Source organism: Lethenteron reissneri, chromosome 29 (assembly GCF_015708825.2).
Source record: "Lethenteron reissneri isolate LAM-NWPU_2019-01 chromosome 29, ASM1570882v1, whole genome shotgun sequence".
NCBI classification, from domain to species: domain Eukaryota; kingdom Metazoa; phylum Chordata; class Hyperoartia; order Petromyzontiformes; family Petromyzontidae; genus Lethenteron; species Lethenteron reissneri.
The window spans coordinates 5,044,533-5,070,461 of NC_083807.1; the positions used below are offsets into that span (position 1 = coordinate 5,044,533).

General features: G+C 42.2%; 1 protein-coding gene across 2 annotated transcripts; it reads right to left on the reverse strand.

Moving 5' to 3' along the window:
• Nucleotides 1–758: 758 nt before the first annotated feature.
• LOC133349194 (tyrosine-protein kinase HCK-like) lies at nucleotides 759–21,450 on the reverse strand. 2 transcript variants are annotated; one of them, XM_061562474.1, is made up of 11 exons: nucleotides 21,355–21,450; nucleotides 18,121–18,211; nucleotides 16,714–16,812; nucleotides 16,094–16,197; nucleotides 14,014–14,148; nucleotides 12,064–12,216; nucleotides 11,063–11,242; nucleotides 7,955–8,031; nucleotides 5,948–6,101; nucleotides 5,164–5,295; nucleotides 759–3,195 (listed from the first exon to the last, which is right to left on the reverse strand). In XM_061562474.1, exons 2-11 carry the CDS (start codon nucleotides 18,159–18,161, stop codon nucleotides 3,002–3,004), a joined length of 1,269 nt encoding a protein of 422 aa, XP_061418458.1. In that variant the 5' UTR covers nucleotides 18,162–18,211; nucleotides 21,355–21,450; the 3' UTR covers nucleotides 759–3,001. The 2 variants fall into 2 exon arrangements, with proteins under 2 accessions (XP_061418458.1, XP_061418459.1); XM_061562475.1 differs by lacking the exon at nucleotides 21,355–21,450 and adding an exon at nucleotides 21,226–21,232.
• Between the last annotated feature and the right edge of the window lie 4,479 nt (nucleotides 21,451–25,929).

A 25,929-nucleotide genomic window follows, 5' to 3' on the forward strand; every position in this document is an offset into this window, starting at 1 on the left:
CACACGCGTCGAATCAAAAGCAAGGGACAAGTCCTTACTTACTAACAACTCCTTACTTACTAACAACTCCTTACTTACTAACAACTCCTTACTCACTAACAACTCCTTACTTACTAACAACTCCTTACTTACTAACAACTCCTTACTTACTAACAACTCCTCTATCATTTTTCATTGCTGGAGGGGTTGCCCCCCCCCCTACCTGGAAATCCGGGCTCCACCATTGCGCTAGACAGCTCGGGTTTTTGGATGTTGTTGGTTTTGTTGCCAATGTTTAATACATTACAAAAAAATCCACGGACAAGTGATGATATTTTTGGTAGAACACGTAGGCTTTCGCGAGCAATATAATCGATAAAATAATAAATACAGGGTTTTTTTGGGTTACATCGCGTAAATATGTATACGTGCGAAACGTCGTACTCAGATTGTAAATGTTGTGGCTTGACTCTCCAACACACCGGTGTGCTGTACTAGTACACTACACTATACACGACACTACTCTACACTATATACTACACACTAGTGCTGTACTAGTGACGAATTGGCACGTTCTGTTTACATGACAACCCTTACTAGTTGGCTGTGTCGGGTGGTGGCGGGTTTAATGACACATTTATATATTTACGCGATCTAAACCAAAAAACCTCTTATATATATTTCTGTCTCATTTGTCCAACATTTCTTAGTTGTAAAATAACAAAAAGCTAAAACGAGACGCAAATCTTATACCAAATGACAAAAAACACACATGTGAGCAAAGTGTATTGCGTTTGTATTCAAGTTTGCAAAGGACTGCATCACAATGACACTTTATATATTTACAGATTCTGATATCATCATACTTTAATCATTTTGAATGAATGATTCCACGGATGTAGAAAATATGTATCAACACGCAAAGACTTTTTTTTTTACTTATTTTTTATACATATTACATATTACGGCATATGCGATGTGCTTACGTGGTTATATTCACAATTTTTTCGGAACATACGTTCAGATTTGACGGATAAAAGTGTGTATGAGTGTGCCTACACAAACTTTTGTAGCACGTATATACAGTACAGTGGAATCCCGAAGGTTTAGCCCTAATCCATTTCAATCAAATTCCAGTTTTGATCATTGAACAGACCATTCGGATTATTGTTTTTTGAGTAAAACAAAACCTTTGCTCAATAATAAATATTCTTCAGTAGTCTTGGAACGTTAAAGAAATCGTAGAATCTCTAAAAGCCTCAAGCTTTCTTGTAAAAAAAAACCTCTTAACTTTAGTGTTATCAACTATGCGTGTTAAGTTATATCGGTGTAATTGAATTAATGTTAAAAACAATTTTAATGGCATATGGGATTTATTTTATTTTTAAGGACCGGTTGGACCAGACCCATGGATAAATACGGGTTATCGTAACCCTTATAATAACATAATTTACACTGCTACGATTTTCTTTTAGAAATCAACCAAAGAACCCATCTTATCCTTACACCTCAAGTACCAAAACATCATGCTGAGTGGTAATTCTCAATCTCACTATTCATCCCCATTTAGTACGAGCTAAGTGTCGCCACATTTGTGCAAACCCCTCGCTTTGCCTGTGGTCAACATTTGTAGTGCTCCAACAACAACAACACAACACTTCCCATGTGTGTATGCCGGGTGGGGTGGGGTGATGGGGGGAGACGTACGACAGCATTGAAAGCGATGCCCGCTTCTTCTTATCTGCGGCAAATCAATGGCTGGCGTGGACTGAATCAGCAGTACTGAGTCTCCGTGCGCTCGAGAGGGGCGGCGGTCTTTGGGTAACACTTTGAGACGGGGGATCGAAACGGCAAACAACGCTTGTGCGCAAAGCGTGCTAAAGAAAACACAACGGCGTGTTTGGACAACTGCGTCACTTCCAGCATTCACTTGTAAAACTTGTAATAAATTCTACCCACCGTCTCCTCCCCCCCGCCCGCCTCACCACACGCCAGGCTACGCTTAGATGCAGTTCCCTCGATTCAAAATCGTGGCAAGGAAAAATGCTGTGAAGGCAGAACGTCCAAACGTTCCCATTCCATCATAACGCCACTCGCAAGATTGGCCTGCAGAAACGTGTCACGTCCAAATTTACCACCCCCCTCTCTCTCTCTCTCTGTCTCTCCCCCCTTGCTCCCCCCCCCCCTTCCTTACCTATATAACCTCTTGCCACGACAGCTCTCTCGCATACTTCTTGCTGTGGTTGTTCCACCTGATGAGGATTGCTTGTGTTGCGATCGAAACGTCGTGATTTGTTTTCGTTTATTTCGACCTACGTGACTTTACCGAAAGAGCCAAAGAGTACCATCCGTTTCTTTCTGTCGCTTAATAAATACGATGACAAAAAAAACCCCACGTGATTAATTCCAGGCATTCACGAATGTATGAGTTTTTTTTAGCCTCAATGTTATTATCTCTCCACACACACCTCATTGAAAGAGGTGAGATCAGTGCTATACAAAATAAGATATGTAGACAATGGTAAAAAAAAAACGAATACCACAATCACAGTGGCATAGTTGTTGAGAACGCAGGCGGTGCACCTGCACCAGCACCACCTGTGGGCCAGAGTGGCTCAGGCACCAGACGACAAAGAGCGATAGTATTGGCCAGGGGAGGGTCACCTGTGATTCTTTGCAACAGGGCTCATGCTAACAAAGCTGCACCCCTGTACACTCACCGTCGAACAGAGACGGCCACAATGCACCGCGTGGCGCTTTCAGATGCGCTTCTGCGGCTGTCTGGAACGCTCCTCCTTCCGATATTAGGAAGCCACTGGAGCTATGTATGCACTTTTAAATCATATAGATTGAGAACTCATTTCTTTCGAACTGATTTATGTGTTTCGTTTGTTGTCCTTCCCCCGCACCTCCAATTAGCACGGTTGGCTACGTACGGTGCGAACGAAGTTCGACATACATACAATACATACAATCAATATTCATTTTTGTAAACATTTTCAGTGCATTATTCCAGCATTGCCTACTGATATTGTGCTTCGGTGCTAATGTGGAAGTCGTAGAGCATATCCTGCAGGAACTCAAAGGTGGGCCTTTCTTCCGCTTTCTCGTTCCAGCACTGCAAAATCTGATCGTAGAGTTCGCTTGGGCAGTTTACTGGGCAGGGCATGCGGAATCCTTTATCCAGGTTCGAGATCAGTTGCTGGTGTGACATCCCTGAAGGAAGACGAATCATTCGTGTGTGGAGACACAGAACAGAGGGTTAGTTGGTATATGTTATCAACCCATAATGCTCCACAACGACACGTTATTAGTTTTTTTTATATACAGTTGTGTGTGTGTCTTCTTGGTTCTTTCGGTGAAGTCACGTAGAAGGGAAATAATAAAATAATAAAAATAAAACATAATAAAATCATTCTCACGACGACGTTTCGGCCACAACGCAAGCAGCCGTCCTCAGGTGAAGAACAGGTCTGTCGGAAAGTCTGAGGATGGCTGCTTGCGCGTGTGGCCGAAACGTCGTGAGAATTATTTTATTATGTTTTATTATTTTTTTATTTCTCTTCTACGTGACTTTACTGAAAGAATCAAGAAGATGAATCCCTGCAGTCACGAAAGCTTTAAATCGAAATTGTGTGTGTGTGTGTTGAACAGTGCCCATCGTTCAGATGAAGCGCTCTTGCCAAAATAACATCTGGCAACCAAGTCCCGACTGCTGATGAAGCCCATAAGTTGAAACTTGTTCAGAGCTTGCTTTGCTTGAACAAATATTACTGGATAACTTTGGTCTGGAAAGCCAATAGGCTAATATCTATCAATATTTTATTTGTATGCAGAGGCACATAACATAAGTCCCTTTATATGTTATATATACACACACGCGACTGTATGTGGGCTTTACTGAAGGTCATGTGAAAGCGAATCACTGCTCCAAAACGTATGGGGCAATGTTTACCTCCACTGTTGGCGCTGAACAAATAGTTGAAAATCACTCGTTCACTGAAGTTGGCCATGAAATTAAACTCGGATCGCCGGTGTCATAACATCGTGTATCAAGCACAATAATACCACAACAAAGATCCCCCGTGTAGCCTTAACAGACTGTTGGGGCAAGTGCTGTTAGCGAGCACCTATGAAGGCCGACACGGCACACGTGGGGGTGGGTGGCTAGCATCATGCCCGGCCGCCTTTGTCTCCCCAGCGGTGTGATGTTTACACACCGCACCAGGTACTCATTTGAGGCTGAGTCGAGGTTTTGGACCGGTTCAGAAAATTGCCACTGATGTTGGCCGTGAGCGGGAATCGAACCCGCGTCGATGGTTTGTAGTGCATCCCACTAGTTCAAGTTCAAGTTCATTTATTAGGTATAGCCCTGTGAGCCATTCGGCTCTTGAATCGGGTGCAACCGCAACAAACAAAAAACAAAAACATGAACAAAAAAACATCTTAGTGCAAACAGAAAATCCAAGAAAAGACAGCAAAATATTGCATAAAAAAAACACTGTACACCAACGCAGTGTGCACAAATCCCAGTGGGATGCTAACTGCTACACTACCGCTCCCCGCTACTCCAACCCACACCCCCTATTGAACTTCCTTGCGTACAGCATTTTACTGCAAAGCCAGATGCTTTCATGACATCTATTGCCTTGGTTACAATCTGTTGAACGAAACATCTTGAACACGAAGACTCATAACCGAGCTTCTCATGCTAAAATGTAACCCTCGCGAGATTAGCGGCCATTCCTTTTCGCCTTGCTTAGATTAAGGCAATCATTGTTGCGTGTAAGTTAAAATTTACAATTGCCGATAAGTCTACCGTGCCTGGTGACCACTTTTATTGCTTTCTCAGCAGACCCCAAACGACCGCGGAGCACGAGGAAATAATGCACCCAGTCAGCTGTTTAAAAAAAAGTTGGACTGTAGGCAACCTTTAGACACTTTCAGGGGTATGCAAATTATCCACTGCCTGCATGAGTTCACTTCAATGCCACGCCACTCCGTTAACAACTCGGTCATGAGAGCTGCAGAGTAGCCCATGAGAGCGATAAGTGCAGCAACGTTCAATGTACATAAACAAAAAGGCACAACGCTCTCAACGCATGAAATGTAGTCCACACCCAAACTGAGCTGTGTTGAAAATCCCTACAGGTCTCAAATTAGCATTTGGCATGAAATCCTCACCTGCATATGGGATCTTTCCATAAGTGATCATCTCCGTGAGGAGGACCCCGAATGACCACACGTCAGACTTGGTGGTGAAGTGGCCAAAATGCATCGCCTCCGGTGCTGTCCATCTGATTGGGAATTTGGTACCTGCCAAGTAAAAAGCACAAGATGAATATATACCGCACAGCTCTATCTGTTTGCAGTTGTCAACTTAACTGGTGGTGCTAAAAGTGTCTATGTGGCCGAACGGTATCGGTGTTTCCCACATCGCAGAGGTTTGCCGATCAAATCCTCGACCGCCCTGGTTCACCATAAATGTGCGCCGTTTAAATTGCGGCGGCCATTGAAAGCCCCGTCACATTATTCCACGCGGGCCGGTGGCGTGATCCATATTTTGACATTATTATTCAAATGATTCTCTACTTGCCGAATTGATATAGCCAAGAGCATCACCGCCACCCTGCTAAGATTCTATGGGCCCCACTTGCAGCCTGGAGACGCCATTGCATTGCGACGTGTGATGCCATCTGTGAAACGAAATAAGCTGTGTAGCTCCATCGGATTTCTCCAGTATGAATAGATATTCTAATTGGGAAATAAATATTCTGACATTCTGACATTGTGCCACACGCGGGCACCTGTCAATCAGATGTCCTCTTTGCTTAAAAAAAAGAAAACGACAGCTGGACATTGAAATCGTTACGATGAGACGTAAAAAGGCCCTTTGACATTCTGCGGCCATTAAAAGCTCCCAATAAATGCAAATTCCTCATTGCTATCACGAGCAAATGGCGCTGACCTGCTTTGGACGTGTATTCGTTATCTTCGACGATGCGTGTCAGCCCAAAGTCGGCGACCTTGCAGTTCAGCAAGCTGTTCACCAGCACATTTGCCGCCCGCAGATCTCGGTGGACGTAACGCATCTTCTCCAGGTGATGCATGCCATCCGCGACCTGCCCAAGGGATCGCTAGGTCACGCGCGTAGCCAAAGACGGTGGTCGCCAACATTGCGCGCCTTCAGGCCGTCTGCGACGCTCTTCCTTCCAATTGTGTTGCCTCCGAAACGTCGTGATTTTTATTTTATTTTTATTTTACTTTTATTAATTTTAATTTTTTACCTACGTGACTTTACCGAAAAAACCTAAGAATATGCTTCCTTCCAATTTTCGGAAGCCACTGGGGAGCTGTGCACTTTTAAATCATCTCGGTTGAAAACTCATTTCTTTAGAGCTGCTTTTTGTGTTTGGTTTGTTGTGCTTCCCCCGCACCTCCGATTAGCACGGTTGGCTACGTACGGTGTAAAAGAAGATCAACATATGTCGTCCGGCTGTTTGCGTTGTGGCCGAAACGTCGTGAGAATTATTTTATTATGTTTTATTTTTATTATTTTATTATTTCCCTTCTACGTGACTTTACCGAAAGAACCAAGAAGATGAATCCCTGCAGTCACAAAAACTTTAAATCGAAAAAAAAAAGATCAACATACATAGATGCGAACCACACACTCGGAATCCATGATATTCCAACATCCTCAATCAACAAAAGATACTAGGCCAATGGCATGTGGCCCATTCTCAATTGAGCTGCACTGGTAAAAATTACATTGTCCTCATATCATGATCATTTCAAATCGGACTTTTTGCATTTTAAATATTTTTTTTAATCCCCCAAACCCGCACAGCTCTGCTGTCAACCCCCAGGTGATGGACGTGGGTTCCTTGAGGTCACGTGTGATGCAGAACATTCTCCGAACGACGGTAATTGGTGCCACAAAATCGGTCGTTAAGCGAGGAAAGGAAAGACACGTGAAAGGCTTCATTCGTTTCGATGGCACCGAAAGTTACCCCCTTTTTCACCCCTAAAAAAGTACTTTGTCATATTTGAAAGATAGATGTGAACGCATAAAGATACTAACAACATTATAAAGACATAATAGTTAAAGAAACATGGTTAAACAATGCATTCATTGATTAACCCGTCGTTAACAGGGTAATGGTCTGTAAACGAAAGCATTGGGCTTTATGGAGGCACTCTCGTTAAGCTGTTAGTCGTTAACAAGGGTGGTCGTTAAGATACTCTACACTACTATACACTACACTATACACTACACTATTATACACTACACTATACACTACACTACTATACTCTACACTACTATACTCTACACTACTATACTCTACACTACTATACACTACACTATACACTACACTATTATACACTACACTATACACTACACTACTATACTCTACACTACTATACTCTACACTACGATACACTACACTACTATACAATACACTACTATAGATTATACACTACACTACTATACACTACACTACTATACACTACACTATACACTACACTATACACTACACTACTATACACTACACTATACACGACACTATACACTACACTATCCACTACACTACTATACACTACACTATACACTACACTATACACTACACTATACAAAAAACAATACACTACACTATACACTACATTATACACTACACTACTATACACTACACTACTATACACTACACTACTATACACTACACTACTATACACCACTATACACTACATTACTTTACACTACACTATACACTACACTACTATACACTACACTATACACTACACTACTATACACTACACTACTATACACTACACTATACACTACACATTGGGCTCTATGGAGGCCCGTCGTTAAGCGGTGAGTCGTTAACAGGGGTGGACGTTCAGAGCGGGCTTCTACTGATCATGTAACTCGACGATTTCACTCCCAACATCGGCGAATGTGGATAAGTCTCACCTCTGCTGCCATGAGGATGAGCCTCGGAATCCGCACCTCTTTCCCCTCCTCACTGCGCAGGAAGTCCAGCATGCTACCTGTCGGTGACACGTCCACCGCAGAGTCAGCGAGCATCACTGATGGACCACGCACACTGCACACATTATCAGCCGGGCCCCACACCTGAGAGACCAGCCCCACGTGACTTGATTGCGGTTCAATCGAATCGCTGAAACGCGGACGTCCTTGCAAAGGAGGTTGCGAGCAGTCGCCAACCCGGTTTAAAGGACTTCACGAAGTCATCCACACACACCCATAGGGTCAATGTCTGTATAGAGTGACGCATAGAGATATACACACACATACCCATAGGGTCAATGTCTGTATAGAGTGACGCATAGAGATATACACACACATACCCATAGGGTCAATGTCTGTATAGAGTAACGCATAGAGATATACACACACACACCCATAGGGTCAATGTCTGTATAGAGTAACGCATAGAGATATACACACACATACCCATAGGGTCAATGTCTGTATAGAGTGACGCATAGAGATATACACACACATACCCATAGGGTCAATGTCTGTATAGAGTGACGCATAGAGATATACACACACATACCCATAGGGTCAATGTCTGTATAGAGTAACGCATAGAGATATACACACACACACCCATAGGGTCAATGTCTGTATAGAGTAACGCATAGAGATATACACACACATACCCATAGGGTCAATGTCTGTATAGAGTAACGCATAGAGATATACACACACATACCCATAGGGTCAATGTCTGTATAGAGTAACGCATAGAGATATACACACCCATAGGGTCAATGTCTGTATAGAGTAACGCATAGAGATATACACACACATATCCATAGGGTCAATGTCTGTATAGAGTAGCGCATAGAGATATACACACACATACCCATAGGGTCAATGTCTGTATAGAGTAACGCATAGAGATATACACACACATACCCATAGGGTCAATGTCTGTATAGAGTAACGCATAGAGATACACACACACATACCCATAGGGTCAATGTCTGTATAGAGTAACGCATAGAGATATACACACACACACCCATAGGGTCAATGTCTGTATAGAGTAACGCATAGAGATATACACACACACACCCATAGGGTCAATGTCTGTATAGAGTGACGCATAGAGATATACACACACATACCCATAGGGTCAATGTCTGTATAGAGTGACGCATAGAGATATACACACACACACCCATAGGGTCAATGTCTGTATAGAGTGACGCATAGAGATATACACACACATACCCATAGGGTCAATGTCTGTATAGAGTAACGCATAGAGATATACACACACATACCCATAGGGTCAATGTCTGTATAGAGTAACGCATAGAGATACACACACACATACCCATAGGGTCAATGTCTGTATAGAGTAACACACATACCCATAGGGTCAATGTCTGTATAGAGTAGCGCATAGAGATATACACACACACACCCATAGGGTCAATGTCTGTATAGAGTAACACATAGAGATATACACACACACACCCATAGGGTCAATGTCTGTATAGAGTAACACATAGAGATATACACACACATACCCATAGGGTCAATGTCTGTATAGAGTGACGCATAGAGATACACACACACATACCCATAGGGTCCATGTCTGTATAGAGTAACGCATAGAGATATACACACACATACCCATAGGGTCCATGTCTGTATAGAGTAACGCATAGAGATATACACACACACACCCATAGGGTCAATGTCTGTATAGAGTAACGCGTAGAGATACACACACCCATAGGGTCAATGTTTGTATAGTGTAACGCATAGAGATACACACACACACCCATAGGGTCAATGTCTGTATAGAGTGACGCATAGAGATACACACACACATACCCATAGGGTCCATGTCTGTATAGAGTAACGCATAGAGATATACACACACACCCATAGGGTCAATGTCTGTATAGAGTAACGCATAGAGATATACACACACACCCATAGGGTCAATGTCTGTATAGAGTAACGCATAGAGATATACACACACACACCCATTGGGTCAATGTCTCTATAGAGTAACGCATAGAGATATACACAACACATACCCATAGGGTCAATGTCTGTATAGAGTAACGCATAGAGATATACACACACACACCCATAGGATCCATGTCTGTCGAGTTCGGGGTCGTCCATAAATGACGTCACGCGATTTTTTTACGATTTTTGACCTCCCCCCGTCTTCGTCACACGACGTCACAAAAAGTCAGACCCCCCCCCTTAAATATGACGTCACAAAGCTCTGCCCCCCCCCCCCACCCTAAAAAAAAATCTAAAACATGCTTCAAATCGCTTTAAACTATTGTCATTGTAGTGCGTATTTAATGTGGCGCTGCACTCTGATGTTGTCGGAGAAAACATTTATTAGGAAGTCTATTTAATCTAGTAGAACGTCTATATTTATTTAAAGTTGCGCATTTTGATGTGACGTCACATTTCTCAAACACCCCCCCCCTTGTCACACATCGTCACAAATGTCTGACCCCCCCCCCCCCCAGGTGCGTGACGTCATTTATGGACGGCCCCTTGCTGCATGTATGCATGTTGAACTTCTCTCGCACCGTACATCGAGGCAATAGCTGGTCGACATACACACACACTCATAGAGTCCGTATCTGGCCAAAGTTCAGAAAGCACTGTGCAGCCAAGATTATCCTCATGAGTCATATGCAAAGTCATTAAGTTCCTATTGTATTGTCTCGGCTTTGCCCGGCAGTCACCGTCGTGAGCTTCAAACAACACCCGGACACGTGCAAAAGCCCTCTCGTCCTTTTGTGACATTATGCAAAACAACTAGCAGCAGTTCCTGGAGAAGTGCTGAATGTCGGTCCTTATTTCCCCCTTTCTATTATTTTGTGTTGCATTGTGGTCTTTCCTCTCCTAGCCTTAGGTAGCAATTGTTTTCGACAGCCATCACGCGCACAATCGCAACAACAACAACAACGACAACAACAACGACAACAAAAACACGCGCTTCTGTACGCGCGTAGTTCGCTCGGTGCGAACGCGTCTCCCGGTGTGGGCCAAAAGAGTGCCGACCTTTCTCCATGTACTCGGTGATGATGAGGATGGGCTCCGATGACACGACCGCGTACAGCTGCACGAGTCGCTCGTGCCGCAGGGTCTTCATGATGTTCGCCTCGCCGAGGAAGGCTTCGCAAGACATGCTTCCCTCTCGAAGCTTCTTCACCGCCACCTTCATGTTCTGCTTGTAGAGGGCTGCGCGCGGACACATTTTAACCGCTTCTTGTGAAATGCCCCTGCGTGTGTACGTTGAACTTATTTCGCATCGTACGCCGACAAACCGTGCTAATCGGAGATGCCGATGGGGGGAAGGACAACAAACTAAACACAAAAATAACTTCTAAAGAAACGAGTTTTAAAATTTGTTTTCTAAATAATAGAGCTGTGGTACACTGCACGAGCCACTGTGATACGAAGAAATACACCCGGGTTCGAATCTCTTGTCTACGGCTAAGAGTGCTAAGCGATATCTGATCTTGTACTGGGTTGCCCCCGTCACTAAAACTCGCACTGACCAGCGAGGTGAAGTATGACCAAACAATGCCCAACAGTTACTGGAAATATGTGTACAGTGTGGCCACAACGCCCCTTTGCAACGTACATCCTTGCAGCAAGATGGGGCTCAGTCACATTACGCCCTCGCAATTTGGCAATATTTGACTCGGGAATTCAGTGGAGGGTGGATTGGTAGACGCTTTGATATGACATGGCCACCCTGTAACCTAGTCCTGACAACTCCGACAATTCCCTTATGGAATGTTTGCCTTGTTGGGATTATCATGGTCAATGCTTCACAGTCAAGATTGGCAAATATTGAAGAGATTACAAAACGGCAGTTCAGAACCGCTCTCACAGTCGGTAGCCATCCATTTATAAAAAATATGTCAATAAGAACGTTGGGTGTGTGTGCACGAATCCAGATGTGTGCTGAGAATGGTGAAGGTACATTCTATATTTTCTTCATGCAGTTAAGATGCAGGAGAATTAAGTGGCGTGTTCATTGATATTTCTCTTACCCAACCAGACTTCTCCGAACTGGCCACTTCCAAGCTTTGCAATGTCTTTGAGGTCCCTCCGATCGATCTCCCACGTGTTATGTTCAAACGGCTGGGCTGGGGTGACACTCCGACAAGGATCTGTCAATCGCTGGCAGAGCCCAGCATTGGTGCCTGCAAGTAGAAAAGTGTGTTTGATGAAAAGAAATAAATAAAACATTAAACGGGCACGAGAAAGTATACGGAATACATCTACAACAGAATAAATGTTATGGTGACACTACGTTGGCAGCAGTGCACACTTTTGATAAGTAGGGATAGGTCACTTGTCAGAAAAAAACATGAGAAAAGGCCTTAATGGATGCATGATGTTGAACTTATTACGCACCATACGTTCTAAACAAATTACTTTTCAATCCAGATTATTTAAAGGTGCATAGCTCCAGTGGCTTCCTAATATTGGAAGGAAGAGCGTTCCAGACGGCCGCAGAAGCGCATCTTAAAGCGCGCGATGCAGTGACCGTCTTTGTTCGATGGCCAGCCAAAAGCCTCGATGAGTTCGCGTGATGGTTTATGCTCCTTGGCCAGATCAGCAAGGTTATTGCGCTTGATTTGTGGCACGAACTTTGCGTGCAGTGAGTGCGACCTCATATCGCATTCGTTCGGCAACTGAAACCCGATGGCAGCTCTGGCGAGCACTGGACAGACACGCATGGTAAGATGTGGGAGGTGATTAGAAGTGCAGGTGACTGGGGAGGGTGATTTCCAAACTCTTGAGACAGCACATGAGGAGGAGCACTGGCGGGGCCAGTTGGGGGGGTGGGATGGCACGTACCCCCCCAATGATCTGATCGAAATCCATAATTTCGATCGGATCATTGGGGTTTATTTCTAATAAATCGGCATTTTGCAACCCCCACTGCCACTGTGTAGCATATTATCACGTGACCGGGACTCTATGAGATGATAGGACAATAGTCTGAGTCCATAATTGGCAATAAGTAACGGCAAAGCGGTTATAAGTGACTCACAGAATTGTGCGCAGCTGCGTATACAGCACGCAACTTCCCTGAAGGCATCAACACCTTCAGCGAGCGTGATGCCGATCACACAACGCGGTTCGAATTCGACCCTCGATCGATGGCTGCGCCATCGCCGCACACGCGTCGAATAAAAAGCAAGGGACAAGTCCTTACTTACTAACAACTCCTCACTTACTAACAACTCCTTACAAACTAACAACTCCTCTATCATCTTTCATTGCTGGAAGGGTTGCCCCCCCCCCTACCTGAAAATCCTGGCTTCGCCATTGAGGAGGAGAAACCTAACTTAGGGAGTTAAAAGTAGGTTTTACCAAGAGGAAATTGTTGCTGGAGTACAGAGTCCAGTGTCCATCGAGAATCTCTTTAAAAGAGTAAGGATGATCTTGAAATCTCTTGTAGATTTAATTGGCAGTGAAAACCAATTGAGGATTGGCAAAAATATGAACTTTTTCGATGGGTTGGGTCAGAGGTCTGACGGTATCACTCTGGATCATCGGGCAGAGATTTGCGGTCAGCAGTGTCTTCGTGTTGCGTGAGAATATAGCATGCCGAATAACCAGGCAAGCCTCACGGATTCCCACTCGCCTATTTCAGGAGGGTCCTGCACTAAGATGGTTGTCCAATTTCCATTAATGAGTGTTTGGCTCGTTGGAGGAAACCAGGCAAAACCCATGCACATGAGGGAGATAACATATTCAATCTATCTCTGTACTGCTCTTTGGTTCTTTCGGTAAAGTCACATATAAAGATAAAATAATAAATTAAATAATAGCATACTCTGTACTGCTTTATCCTGGCTAAACTGCAGATCTGTCAAGTTTCAAGAAAACATAATTTTCCTTATTATTATTATTGTTGTACAAATAAACAGCGTGGATGTGAAAGGTTTACGAAGAGATATGATGAATGAGCAACGATGGACACGTACTCTGATAATGGTTGACGAGTTCATGCAAACTTTGGAAGACATTGCGCGTTGAGATGTAAACCCCTCCGTTGTCCATGCGGCGGATCTTGTAATGCTTCACCATGTGTTCGTCGCGTATCGACAGAGAGTAGCTGTCTGCGAAAATAGAGGAGGTGCATACACGTCATCGCCATCGTCGCTATCATTTCGCGATATCATTCACAACAGAAATCTCTCTACGGTGCTGGAATTTATTGTAGTTTTTATTGGTACTCCACCCTAGACGGTATGTATTCAGTTACGAGCCTGGTTCCTTCCCTTGGTCATTGCAAAATTCTGACCACAACCAAAGTACAGCAGTTGACTGGTAGATCATCAACGAGAATGCCCAATTGCGTTCAGGCTTGTGTATGCAAAAGGGAAATCAGCACACGTGGTATCTTGTTTCTGGGCAAAACAGAAGGGGACATCTTCTTGGTTCTTTCGGTAAAGTCACGTAGAAGGGAAGTAATAAAATAATAAAAATAAAACACAATCAAATAATTCTCACGACGTTTCGGCCACAACATTCATTCACAACATTCAATCTTCACCCGAGGACGGCTGCTTGCGTTGTGGCCGAAAACGTTTTATTTTTATTATGTTATTACTTCCCTTCTAACGTGACTTTACCGAAAGAACCAAGAAGATGAATCCCTGCAGTCACGAAAGAAGCTTTAAGAAGGAGACATTTCAAGCCGACGACTTTTGTCGTCTGTGCCCAAAATGTTTTGGCCGCAGCTTCTCTGCACGACCGCTTCTACTGCCAGCAAAGGCCCCAGGAGCCGAACTGCATTGACGTGGCACGCGCATGGCTCTGCTCTCATGCCAGTTTGACATGTTGGAGGAGGAGCAGATGGGGGGGGGAGGCTCTTCCCATGCCGGCCAAACATCTAGGAAGAGGTGGGAGGACCCAGGTTTTGTTTCAACCACAAAAGACTACACTTATTTGGCCAATCTTATTTGACAGACAACTATTACAGGTTATTGATAGACAGCTAGACTTGTTTTACCATGTTTAGTTGTTTCTTTCTTTTTTCACACTATTGTTATGTAGGCCAGGCTTAATCACAAACCGTACCTCTCCATAACAAAGGCTCACCCTCTTAAGCCTCACCTTACCATATGAATAAAAAATGTGCCGTACTTGGCCCTTCCCCCCTCTCCAACCATTATATAAACGGAGTGGTAGCTCTTGCAATCTCTCATTTACTTGATACAGCTGTCGTGGCCGTGACGGTTCCACCTGAAGACGGAAGCTTGTGTTGCCTCCGAAACGTCGTGATTTTTTTTTTACTTTTATTAATTTTTATGTTTTACCTACGTGACTTTACCGAAAAAAATCCTAAGAATATGAATCCTTGCAGTCACGAAAGCTTCAAATCTAGAATCTAGGAAGAGGTGCGAGGACCCAGGTTTTGTTTCAACCACAAACGATTTGCTGGTCGACTAACAGCGGTGCGCCTTATTTTGTTACACGCTTTCATTTAACTCACTCTGTCTGTTGTTGTTGGTATATCCTCAAATATTGTAACTGAATTCTAACCCTCTTCCCAATGTGGTATCGACTGCAAACTTGGTATACTTATGTTATACTGAGGACAATACTATATTCTATCATAAAAAATATAAATTAATATGTTTAAACATTCTTTAATATATGTTATGTTTCGGCTTGGGTCTAATTGTCCACGGTAAACTGACGTTGGCTGTAATTGGACCACGGTGCCTTACGTTATGGCAAGCTTCCTGGAGTCGTGGAGTTCTTCCATTACGAGTACATTTCATGAAAGCGTGTTTTTAAAAAAAGTTTTTTTTTATATATTACATATTATGACTGCATCGTCGACAGATGTGGATGGGAGGGGATGACAATAAAAACGCCTTTCACCGTTGTTTCAACATAGCACCGGCGAACTCTGGATTGCGAAGTCGATTGCGCAAACGGCTAACCATGAGGACACGGCAGCTTCGCTAGTGTATGATTATTATTATATGAGTGTGCCACCTAAATACTGCTGGAGGAGTAGCTGTATTGGCAGTAGTAAAGCATGAGCAATACCTTTCACAGTCTCGCTTTCGCGAATGAGAAAGGAGCCGTTGGTGTTTCCTTTCAACAGCAGCAGATTTTCAGCGTCGCTTCGCCTCGTGTTCTTGAAGAACCACCTGAAGTCAAACGCCAACAATAAGCATGTTTCGCAACTTTTTGAACTGGGCAAAAATACATGCCATTCATAGATAGCATAGAGTTAAAATTGCTTAAGAAATTAAGACATGTTAATAGGTTTTTTTACCGTTTTTTCTGGCAATAAAACTGAAACCTTTTTTTACGAGGAATCATGTTCACATTAACCACAATACCTGCAGTCAGAATTCAACAAAAAAAACACACTGATAATGTATGCATTGTCCTTGAAATTGATTGGTCCACACCAGAGACAGCTTTCTTTAGAGCCTAGTTTAATATGGTGTTCGACCAGATGACGCCAAAAGGCGCACAACTCAAAGACAACGCACTATCAGAGTAATGAGAGCTCGGAGTAAGCATTTACATCATGTTGCCAGAAAGAAGACATCGGGTTTTTTTACATATTGTTGATTATAAATCCACAGAGCACAATAGGTAGAAGCAATGCATTCACGAAGACGAGCTCGTGTTTGTGTTGCCATGATAAAACTTACTCTTCTTTCTCAACAGAATTAGCTGGCACCACGTAGTTACTCGGGATGAAACCTTCCTGATTACTTTTGATAAACCGAACCTTCCACCAGTCTGTTGATCTGTTAAAGGGATAACGATGAGAACATTCAACATCATGATCAAATGAATATTGTGCCCCACGGCATTGAAGAGCGGGGGTGGGTGGGGGGGTGAGAGGAAAATGCATGATATTAAAAAAAACATAACTACTGTTACTCATTCTGTTTTGGCATTTAACTATTGTTTAACTTTTGCTTATTGACCGTTTCATGCGCCCCATGAATTGTTTACCCACCATTTAAACAAGGTCGTGCTACGGGACGACCGCATTTTTATTTCACTTGCTGTTAAAGTGACTCAAATGTCATCGCAGCGCAACGCTAGATTCCGAGCTTCGGAGTCGAGTTGCACTGCATCGGTGCACTCCGCTCGGAACACGGTGGCCCGAGTTGAATTCCCTCGGCCAAAATCTGTGGAGATCGATATGCAACTCATCTTCTTGGTTCTTTCGGTAAAGTCGCGTAGAATGGAAATAATAAAATAACAAAAATAAAACATTATAAAATAATTCTCACGACGTTTCGGCCACAACGCAAGCAGCCGTCCTCATGTGGAGAACAGGTCTGTCGAGGAGACAGAGTCTGAAAGACGTCGTGAGAATGATTTTATTATGTTTTATATTTATTATTTTATTATTTCTATTTTACGTGACTTTACCGAAAGAACCAAGAAGATGAATCCCTGCAGTCACGAAAGCTTCAAATCGAAAGATATGGATCTCAATCCTGGACATCACCCCCCTCGCCGTCCTCGCCCTCCCCTGCACGAAACCCATGCCGACGAGCGTGCATTCTAGATTTTAAGTTTTCGTGACTGCAAGGATTCATACTCTTTGATGTTTTCGGTAAAGCCACGTAGGTAAAAAATTTAAGTAAATTAAATCACGACGTTTCGGGCGCAACACAAGCGTCCTTCTTCGGGTGGGGACAACTTAGCGAAAACACAACCGCTTAAGTGTGTCGTCTCAGAGGTGATCAAACCAACCCCTTAAGATCGACGTAGTGCGGATGTACAGAGTCGTCCAGAAGCTACCAGACATCTACGAAACTGGCAAAAGAGCTTCAAGTCTCATCGGATTCCTCCATAATCAACGTTTTTGGGTTTAGATCGCGTTATTTATAAATGTGTCGTAACCCTCCACCGATCTAAACCCAAAACGTTTTTGTCGGGAAAGCCTACGTGTTAAACCGATTCCTCCAGTCGAAATAAAGATCATGATTGAGTCGATCATCGAAGGAATTGTTGTCATTATTATTTCGAGTGTGTGTGTGTGCTTTTACGGCATTATTTCTTCAACGATTCATCTCAATGTCGTTTCGGTGACTTACTTATCAAGAACCACCATCCTCTGGCCTTTGTTGAAGCTCATGTCGTCGTTGTACAAGGCCGTGTAGGTGAAAATGGCCACGTACACATTGTCTGGAATAACAAAGGTATTAAGCGAAGATTATTTATTGCTCAGGTTCAATGGCTGGTGTACATATATATATACACACAGTACAAGCACGCAATGCAATCACACGTTTGTGCGTTTTGTTCAAGAGAAATGTCACACGTGCACACAGATGCTGCTTTAAATCAATGCGCTGTCATCACGAAAATGGTTGTTATTTTGTTTTTTTACAACAGACGTCAGCGCGAAAATACGAGCAAACAAAACATCGCTCAGGCGTATCGCTGTACGTACCGATTCCTCGACCATGCGTGAGATTTATGAACAAAATTAATTAACGGTTCGTGTCTATATGCGGTACATGTTTAGAGATGGGCGTTTCATATCCTGGCTCAGAGAAATAGGGCCATTCAAGGCAGGTGGTTCGTGATAGAACACTCGTATAACACTCCGGCTTTACAGGAACACAGAAGGTTGCTTGTAAAACATGTTTTTTTTTATATCACTTTCGAAACCAATATTCCACCTCAATGATATTATCATCATCATTAACATACGCAGGGTGGTATAAGCAATGTACCTGCGTTGAATTTCCATCTTAATTTCATATTAACGTATTCTTAGGTGTTTTCGGTAAAGTCACGTAGGTAAAAAAAAAAAGTTTAAATTAATAAAAGTAAAATAATTTTTTAAAAATTACCTCCGAGACTTTATCGAAAAAAACCTAAGAATATTAATCCATGCAGTCACGAAAGCTTCAAATCTAGAATTCATATTAACGGTTTAATAGAAACTGCAATATAGTCACATCAGCCCCTTTGCAACGTAACGTGCTCTCCACAGATATGGAATATGTGTGATGTCATACATGTACAACAAACAGGAGTGAAACTACTGCGGAAAATGTACAGCGCACCATTGCGTTATCAGGCTTGTGTTCCCATTTAATGGGACTTCATTTGCCAGTACCAACATATACTAATAGGGTTTTTCCCCTGTATGAGATCTCTTTTACCAGTGGCAAAATATAGTAGTAGGTTTTTACCCGTTTAACTGGTACAAAACTGACACCTTTATACAAGGCATCATGTTTGCAATAACCACAACACAAATAGTCAAAAATACAAACAAAAAGAAGCAACTCTGATAATGATAATAATATGCACTGTCCTTGAAGTTGATTGGTGTCATCTGGTCCAACACCAATGGGGACTAGGCTCTAAAGAAAGCCGTCTCAGGTGTGGACCAATCAACTTCAAGGACAGTGCATATTATTATCATTATCAGAGTTGCTTCTTTTTGTTTGTATTTTTGACTACTTGTGTTGTGGTTATTGCAAACATGATGCCTTGTATAAAGGTGTCAGTTTTGTACCAGTTAAAAGGGTAAAAACCTACTACTAGGGTTTTTCCCCTTTTTTCTGGCAACAAAACTGACACCTTTTGCAAGGAATCGTGCTTACATTAACCACAATACTTGTAGTCAAAAGCAAACAAAAAACAATACTCTGTTTCAAAGACAATGCATAAATTATCAGAGTATTGTTTATTGTTTGCATTTGACTGCAAGTATTGTGGTTAATGTAAGCATGATTCCTTGCAAAAGGTATCAGTTTTGTTGCCAGAAAAAAGGGGAAAACCCCTATTTAAGTTCCTAAATACTCTGATGGTGCATTGTCTGAGTTGTGTGCCTTTTGGCATCATCTGGTCCAACCCATGTGAGACTAGGCTCTAAGGAAAGCTGTCTCGGGTGTGGACCAATCAACTTCAAGGACAGTGCACATTATCAGAGTTATGTTTTTTTGTTTGCATTATGACTGCAGGTATTGTGGTCTATGCAAACATGACTCCTTGTAAAAAGGTGTCAGTTTTGTTGCCAGATAGAAGGGTAAAAAACCAATTATCATTTTTATTACTGGCAAATGAGGTTCCCATGGTGTAAGCTACAACGAACGTGTGGCAATAAACGAGTAAGACAGTGAAATTACTTTTGGCTGAAAGAATTCAACTGTGCACGCAAGCGCCTCTTTAGGTTTCGTTCGTATTTATGACTTTCAAAGGCTCCTTGTCCATCTCTGTTCTGCGTGAGTCCCTCTTTTGTAATCACTCCAATCATGCTAAACATTCTGATTATTCTTTTTTTGTTGTTGTTGTTGTCATAATGCCTCCCCCCCCCTTTTTTATCATTATAAAATGTTTATTGGTGTGTATTGCGAAGCGCTTTGGGATATTTACGCATTTAATCGCTCAATAACAGCACGCGATTATCCCAACGCTTATCTCTTCTTGAGGTTAAAATGAGAATGGGTAAGGAAGTGAGCCACTTAGCAGTTCGGCAAGAGTTCCCACGCTGATAATCAACAAACTTAAACAAATTGTTTGGTGATATTGCGTTGGCAGTGATGCACAAGGACAAAAAATAACAACAACAAAACATTCGTCAATTCCCTAACTTGTCAGATGAGCAATGACCTGACCGACCGAAGCTATGATAACGAACTAAAAACTGTACTTGTTCAAATTGTCTCACAAAATGTACGGTTTAAGATTAACCCAATTATTTTAATTCGCATTGTTTTATTTTTGTTATTAGATCATCATATTAATAACAATGTTTGTACAGGAGTCTTGGCGTGAGAAGTTTGATTTATTCAATACCGTGGACATGGCGAGGCCAGAAAGGAAGAGCCATTCTCGGCAGCATTATTGATGCGTGTGTTGAGTTTGTCTTTTATTACTTTATAATCAACAAAGTCCACGTCACAAGGCACGCCCAACAATCAGTGTGTCACGCAACCCAGTGCCGGTACAATGCACTGGACATTCATCTCCTCCCATCATCTCGTTTTCCCCAATTTCTTATCGCCTCTCTTCATCAAGATACACATGAACTCTCACGCGCCCACACATTCAATAGCACCGTGTGCTTCCGGCCGATTTGCATATTTTTGGGGGGGATTCTGAGGATGCATTCGGCAAACGTGATAAGACAAACGGTGCGCTAAGTGCATTTGTTTTAATATGGCCTTTAATTTGCTCACCGTAGTGTGTGGTTCAACACAAAGTTATGCCGACTAAAAGAATATTACTACAGCCAGTCAGACGTCGGAGGTATGACATTTTAAAAGTGTAAAAAGTGAAATGAATGCATTCATGAATAAAAAACATACCTGACTGCTGGATGCATTTCAAGTTCACACGGTGTTGGACATCGGCGGTTGATGAGATCAAAGAAAGACAGAGGAAAAATATACGTTAAGTTTAATATACATTTTTCACCACGCAATCGCGTTTTAATACTTGTGTTTTTTTTTGTCACGAAAAATGTGACGAAGAAAATATTCTGTAAATAAGGCGACGATATTATTTATGACGATCACGTGAAATATAAACAAAGCAGAGAAAAGTATAACCCGTAAAAACAAAGTTTTTCATTATAAATCCTTTATATGCGTGGAGGCTAGAGTCCTCTCGTCCTCTGGCTTGAGATGGCTGCCACCTATGGGTCAGATGATTGCATTGTACCATTAAGCAATTGGTAATTAAATATAATATTTTTGTCCTAAAAAGTGGAAAATTTTGAAAATAAATTTGCACGAACATTAATTGTCACGCACAACGAGTCTGTGTGGAAAATGTCAGCTCGATTGGATCATGGGAAGTGGGTTAAAAAACGACCGAAAGATTTGCACGGTCCTAAGCAAGCAAGCGAACTTAATATAAATGATTTAAAAAAGGGTGCTGTTGATTTCACTTACTTTGATTACAGGTTCCGAGATTCGTCGTTTATCTTTCTCCCTTTCGACTTTGAGTTTCCCATTTCGCTGACGACGTGTGATGAAGCTGAAAAAAACATCAGTTTAATTCTAGACTTTGAAGTTTTCCGTGACTGCAAAGGGTCCATACTCTTTGGTTGTTTCGGTAAAGTCACGTAGGTTAAAAAATAAATTAAAAATAAATTAAATTACGACGTTTCGGAGGCAACACAAGCTTCCGTCTTCAGGTGACACCGTCACAGCAAAATTACTGTATCAATACAGTAATGCAAGTAATTTATACAGTAATAATCAAAACAGTAATATAGTCATTTTGCTGTGACGGTTCCACCTGAAGACGGAAGTTTGTGTTGCCTCCGAAACGTCGTGATTTAATTTATTTGTATTAATTTTTTACCTACGTGACTTTACCGAAAAAACCAAACAGTATAAACATCAGTTTTTATTATTAATATATATAAATCTAAATCACTCACAAGTTTTACTCACAAGTTTAAAAAAAACGTCAAGCGTCAACATCGCCCACTATTGGCAGACTTAATGCGAATTTACAGGCTGCTTGCTGCGTGTTCCTTGTTGCCAAGACTGCAGTAAGAATTGGTTAAGATGAGATGCGACGTACGAAGCTTCGAGCTGCTGGAGCATATAGGTGCGTCTAAAATGAAATGTCCTTACTCTTAAACTAATTATGAGCTTATAGTAAACAAAACAAATATATAGTACACAACTAAACGCTAAAATGTGCAGGATACATTCAAACATTCCGCTTATTGTGACATGGTCACAGTGTAGATTCGTTGCAGTTGGAGGGTATAATTGTCTACAACTGTGGACCCGTAAACACCTTAAGATGATACTCTTAGGTTTTTTCGGTAAAGTCGCCTACGTGACTTTACCGAAAAAACCCAAGAGTATGAATCCTTGCAGTCACGAAAGCTTCAAATCTAGAACCATAAGATGACGAGAGGCTGAACGGCTCATGGGCAGACACTGGTGATTAAAGTGGAGTCTCAAATGTAACAATTTGAAGGCACAAAAAAAACCACCATCACATAAAATGTAGTCCAAAGCTCAAACTTGAGACGTTAAGACAATACAACTGTGAGATCGAAACAATATTCGGTTCAATTTCGATTTAAAGCTTTCGTGACTGCAGGGATCTCGGTAAAGTCACGTAGAAGGGAAATAATAAAATAATAAAAATAAAACATAATCAAATAATTCTCACGACTTAAAGCTTTCGTGACTGCAGGGATTCATCTTCTTGGTTCTTTCGGTAAAGCCACGTAGAAGGGAAATAATAAAATAATAAAAATAAAACATTTAATAAAAAAAAAACATTCAGACACTGTCTCCCCGACAGACCTGGTCTTCACCTGAGGACGGCTGCTTGTGTTGTGGCCGAAACGTCGTGAGAATTATTTTATTACTGTTTTATTTTTATTATTTTATTATTTCGCTTCTACGTGACTTTACCGAAAGAACCAAGAAGATGAATATTCGGTTCGACTGAAGCACAGAGAAATCGCATTCACAGGGCACATACCAAGCGTAGCCCTATTGTGGACAAAGCGGTCCACTGAATTGACCCCTCAGTGAAGTGACCTTTCTAGTTCTCAGAACCAGTTCATACTGGTCAGGGTCGCGTCCTCAAAACCAGTTATCGCAAGACATCTGGACCAACTTGTAGATGTAAAAAAACTGGCTTTACCTGTGCATGCAAATGATCAGCTTTTACAAGACAGTCCGATTGAAAAAAAAAATAGAAATTCAAAGTACAACCCTTTTGCATTTTTCGATTTAAAGCTTTCGTGACTGCAGGGATTCATCTTCTTGGTTCTTTCGGTAAAGTCACGTAGAAGGGAAATAATAAAATAATAAAAATAAAACATAATAAAATAATTCTCACAACTTTTCGGCTACAACGGCCACAACGCAAGCATCCGTCCTCACCTGAGGACGGCTGCTTGCGTTGTGGCCGAAACGTCGTGAGAATTATTTTATTATGTTTTATTTTTATTATTTTATTATTTCCCTTCTACGTGACTTTACCGAAAGAACCAAGAAGATGAATCCCTGCAGTCACGACAGCTTTAAATCGAAAGAGCATGGTATGTGTTAACCACTGCGCCACCACTACAAATGAGTAAAAAAAATCACCAATGTGTTCACCTGAGGACGATCGCTTGTGTTGCGATCGAAACGTCGTGGGTTTTTTTTTTACCTTTTTATTATTTTCTATCTACGTGACTTTACCGAAAGAACCAAATAATATCATTTAATAGTAATATGGAAAATGGTCTTCTCTCGAATTTCCTCCCGAGGTAATAACAAAAAAACGAAACGTGAAACGAATGTTTGATGGTGTTTAAAGTTTCGCCGAAAAGCTGCAACTTTCTCCTTGCAAAAAAGGAAAGACTACATTCACTACGACATATTTTCAAAGCGAGAACACGTAATATACTTCATGTGAGAGATAAAGTTTACAGGCCGGTAGCGGTAACACACTGTGCTATGAGCCAACTGATTCACTTCACTTTTATACATGACCACGGCTCACCTAAAGGGATCAGAAATATTTGCCCCCCCCCCCCCCCCCGTTCATAAACCTGCACTGACCATTCTAGATTTGAAGCTTTCGTGACTGCAAGGATTCATACTCTTAGGTTTTTTCGGTAAAGTCACGTAGGTAAAAATTTCATAATACAATAAAAGTAATAGAAATAATAATAGAAATAAAATTCTAAATCACGACGTTTCGGAGACAACAACACAAGTCTCCGTCATCAGGTGGGACCGTCACAGCCAGATTTACTGTATCAAGTGAGGCACTGACCAGTTGGGCGAAGTATGGTCAAACAACCACCTCACCGACACTGGATGAGGCGGCCTTCATCCAGCATTGGATTGATAACGGTGGCGTAAATCGTTATTCTAAATACAAAACAGCGCAATGTGTGTGGTCACGTGCATATTTACATTAACATTTGAGTGGCACTTAAACTTATTCGCACATTTTGACCCGATAAAAGTCGATGTACTCACAATTTTAAATGATCCCGATGTCAAAGGATGGACGAGAAACGTTATCGTTCTGCACGCTCAGACGTGTGCATGACAAACCTCCTGGCTCTGTGCTTCAGGAAGTCCGCATGCAGCATTTATATGGCACAGGTGTCAGAGACCTCGGCTTTTCACTGATTATTGGACTTCCCTGAGCAAAGCTCACCTCGCGAGCTTTGCCACTATAGCTGCAATTACAACTGGGAAAACCCAGCATCAGAAAAGCACCGTTGCCAGTCACAAGTACAACGTGTAAGGCCGTCATAATACGGCGATGATAACACATTCAAGCGAGGAACCATTCGTCCCAACGGCGTTGAGAACTTTACCTCGTGTGACGTGAACGTAAATGAACTACGAATAATCCTCAAACTAAATCGGACAGCCGCGTAGATGCAAAAACGGCCGACGGCTGAAAGTGCCACAGCTGAGTTTAAAACTAAACCGGTCATTATTATTTGGTTCTAAACCGGTCACAAGTAGAGGAACCTGCTAAACCTGAATACACCGAGGATGGAACTTTTAGACAACTTTAAGCATAAGAGAGTGGAGAATGGAACGCAGGCCAGTGAGTAAGACATTCTCGCAAACGGTGGTGCCGCGCGCATAAGCAAATCAAGCAAAATGCATCTTTCCCCGAGCAACACAAGTAGCCTTGGATGTATGGACCAGACAGAGGTGCATGAAATATCAGGCCAAATAAAAACAAATATTCCCAACCAACGATACAAACCAACTTAACGCGAAGAGCCAATTCATCGATCTCGTGTCTATCTGGTCTCCATTTCAATTCTCTCAATGCGCTGTATCTTTACATGAGTCTATATGTCTCTACTCTCGCTGTATCCATAATCTCATGTCTATGACTCTTCGCAAGCTCGTAGCCATGGAATCAACATTGGGGGG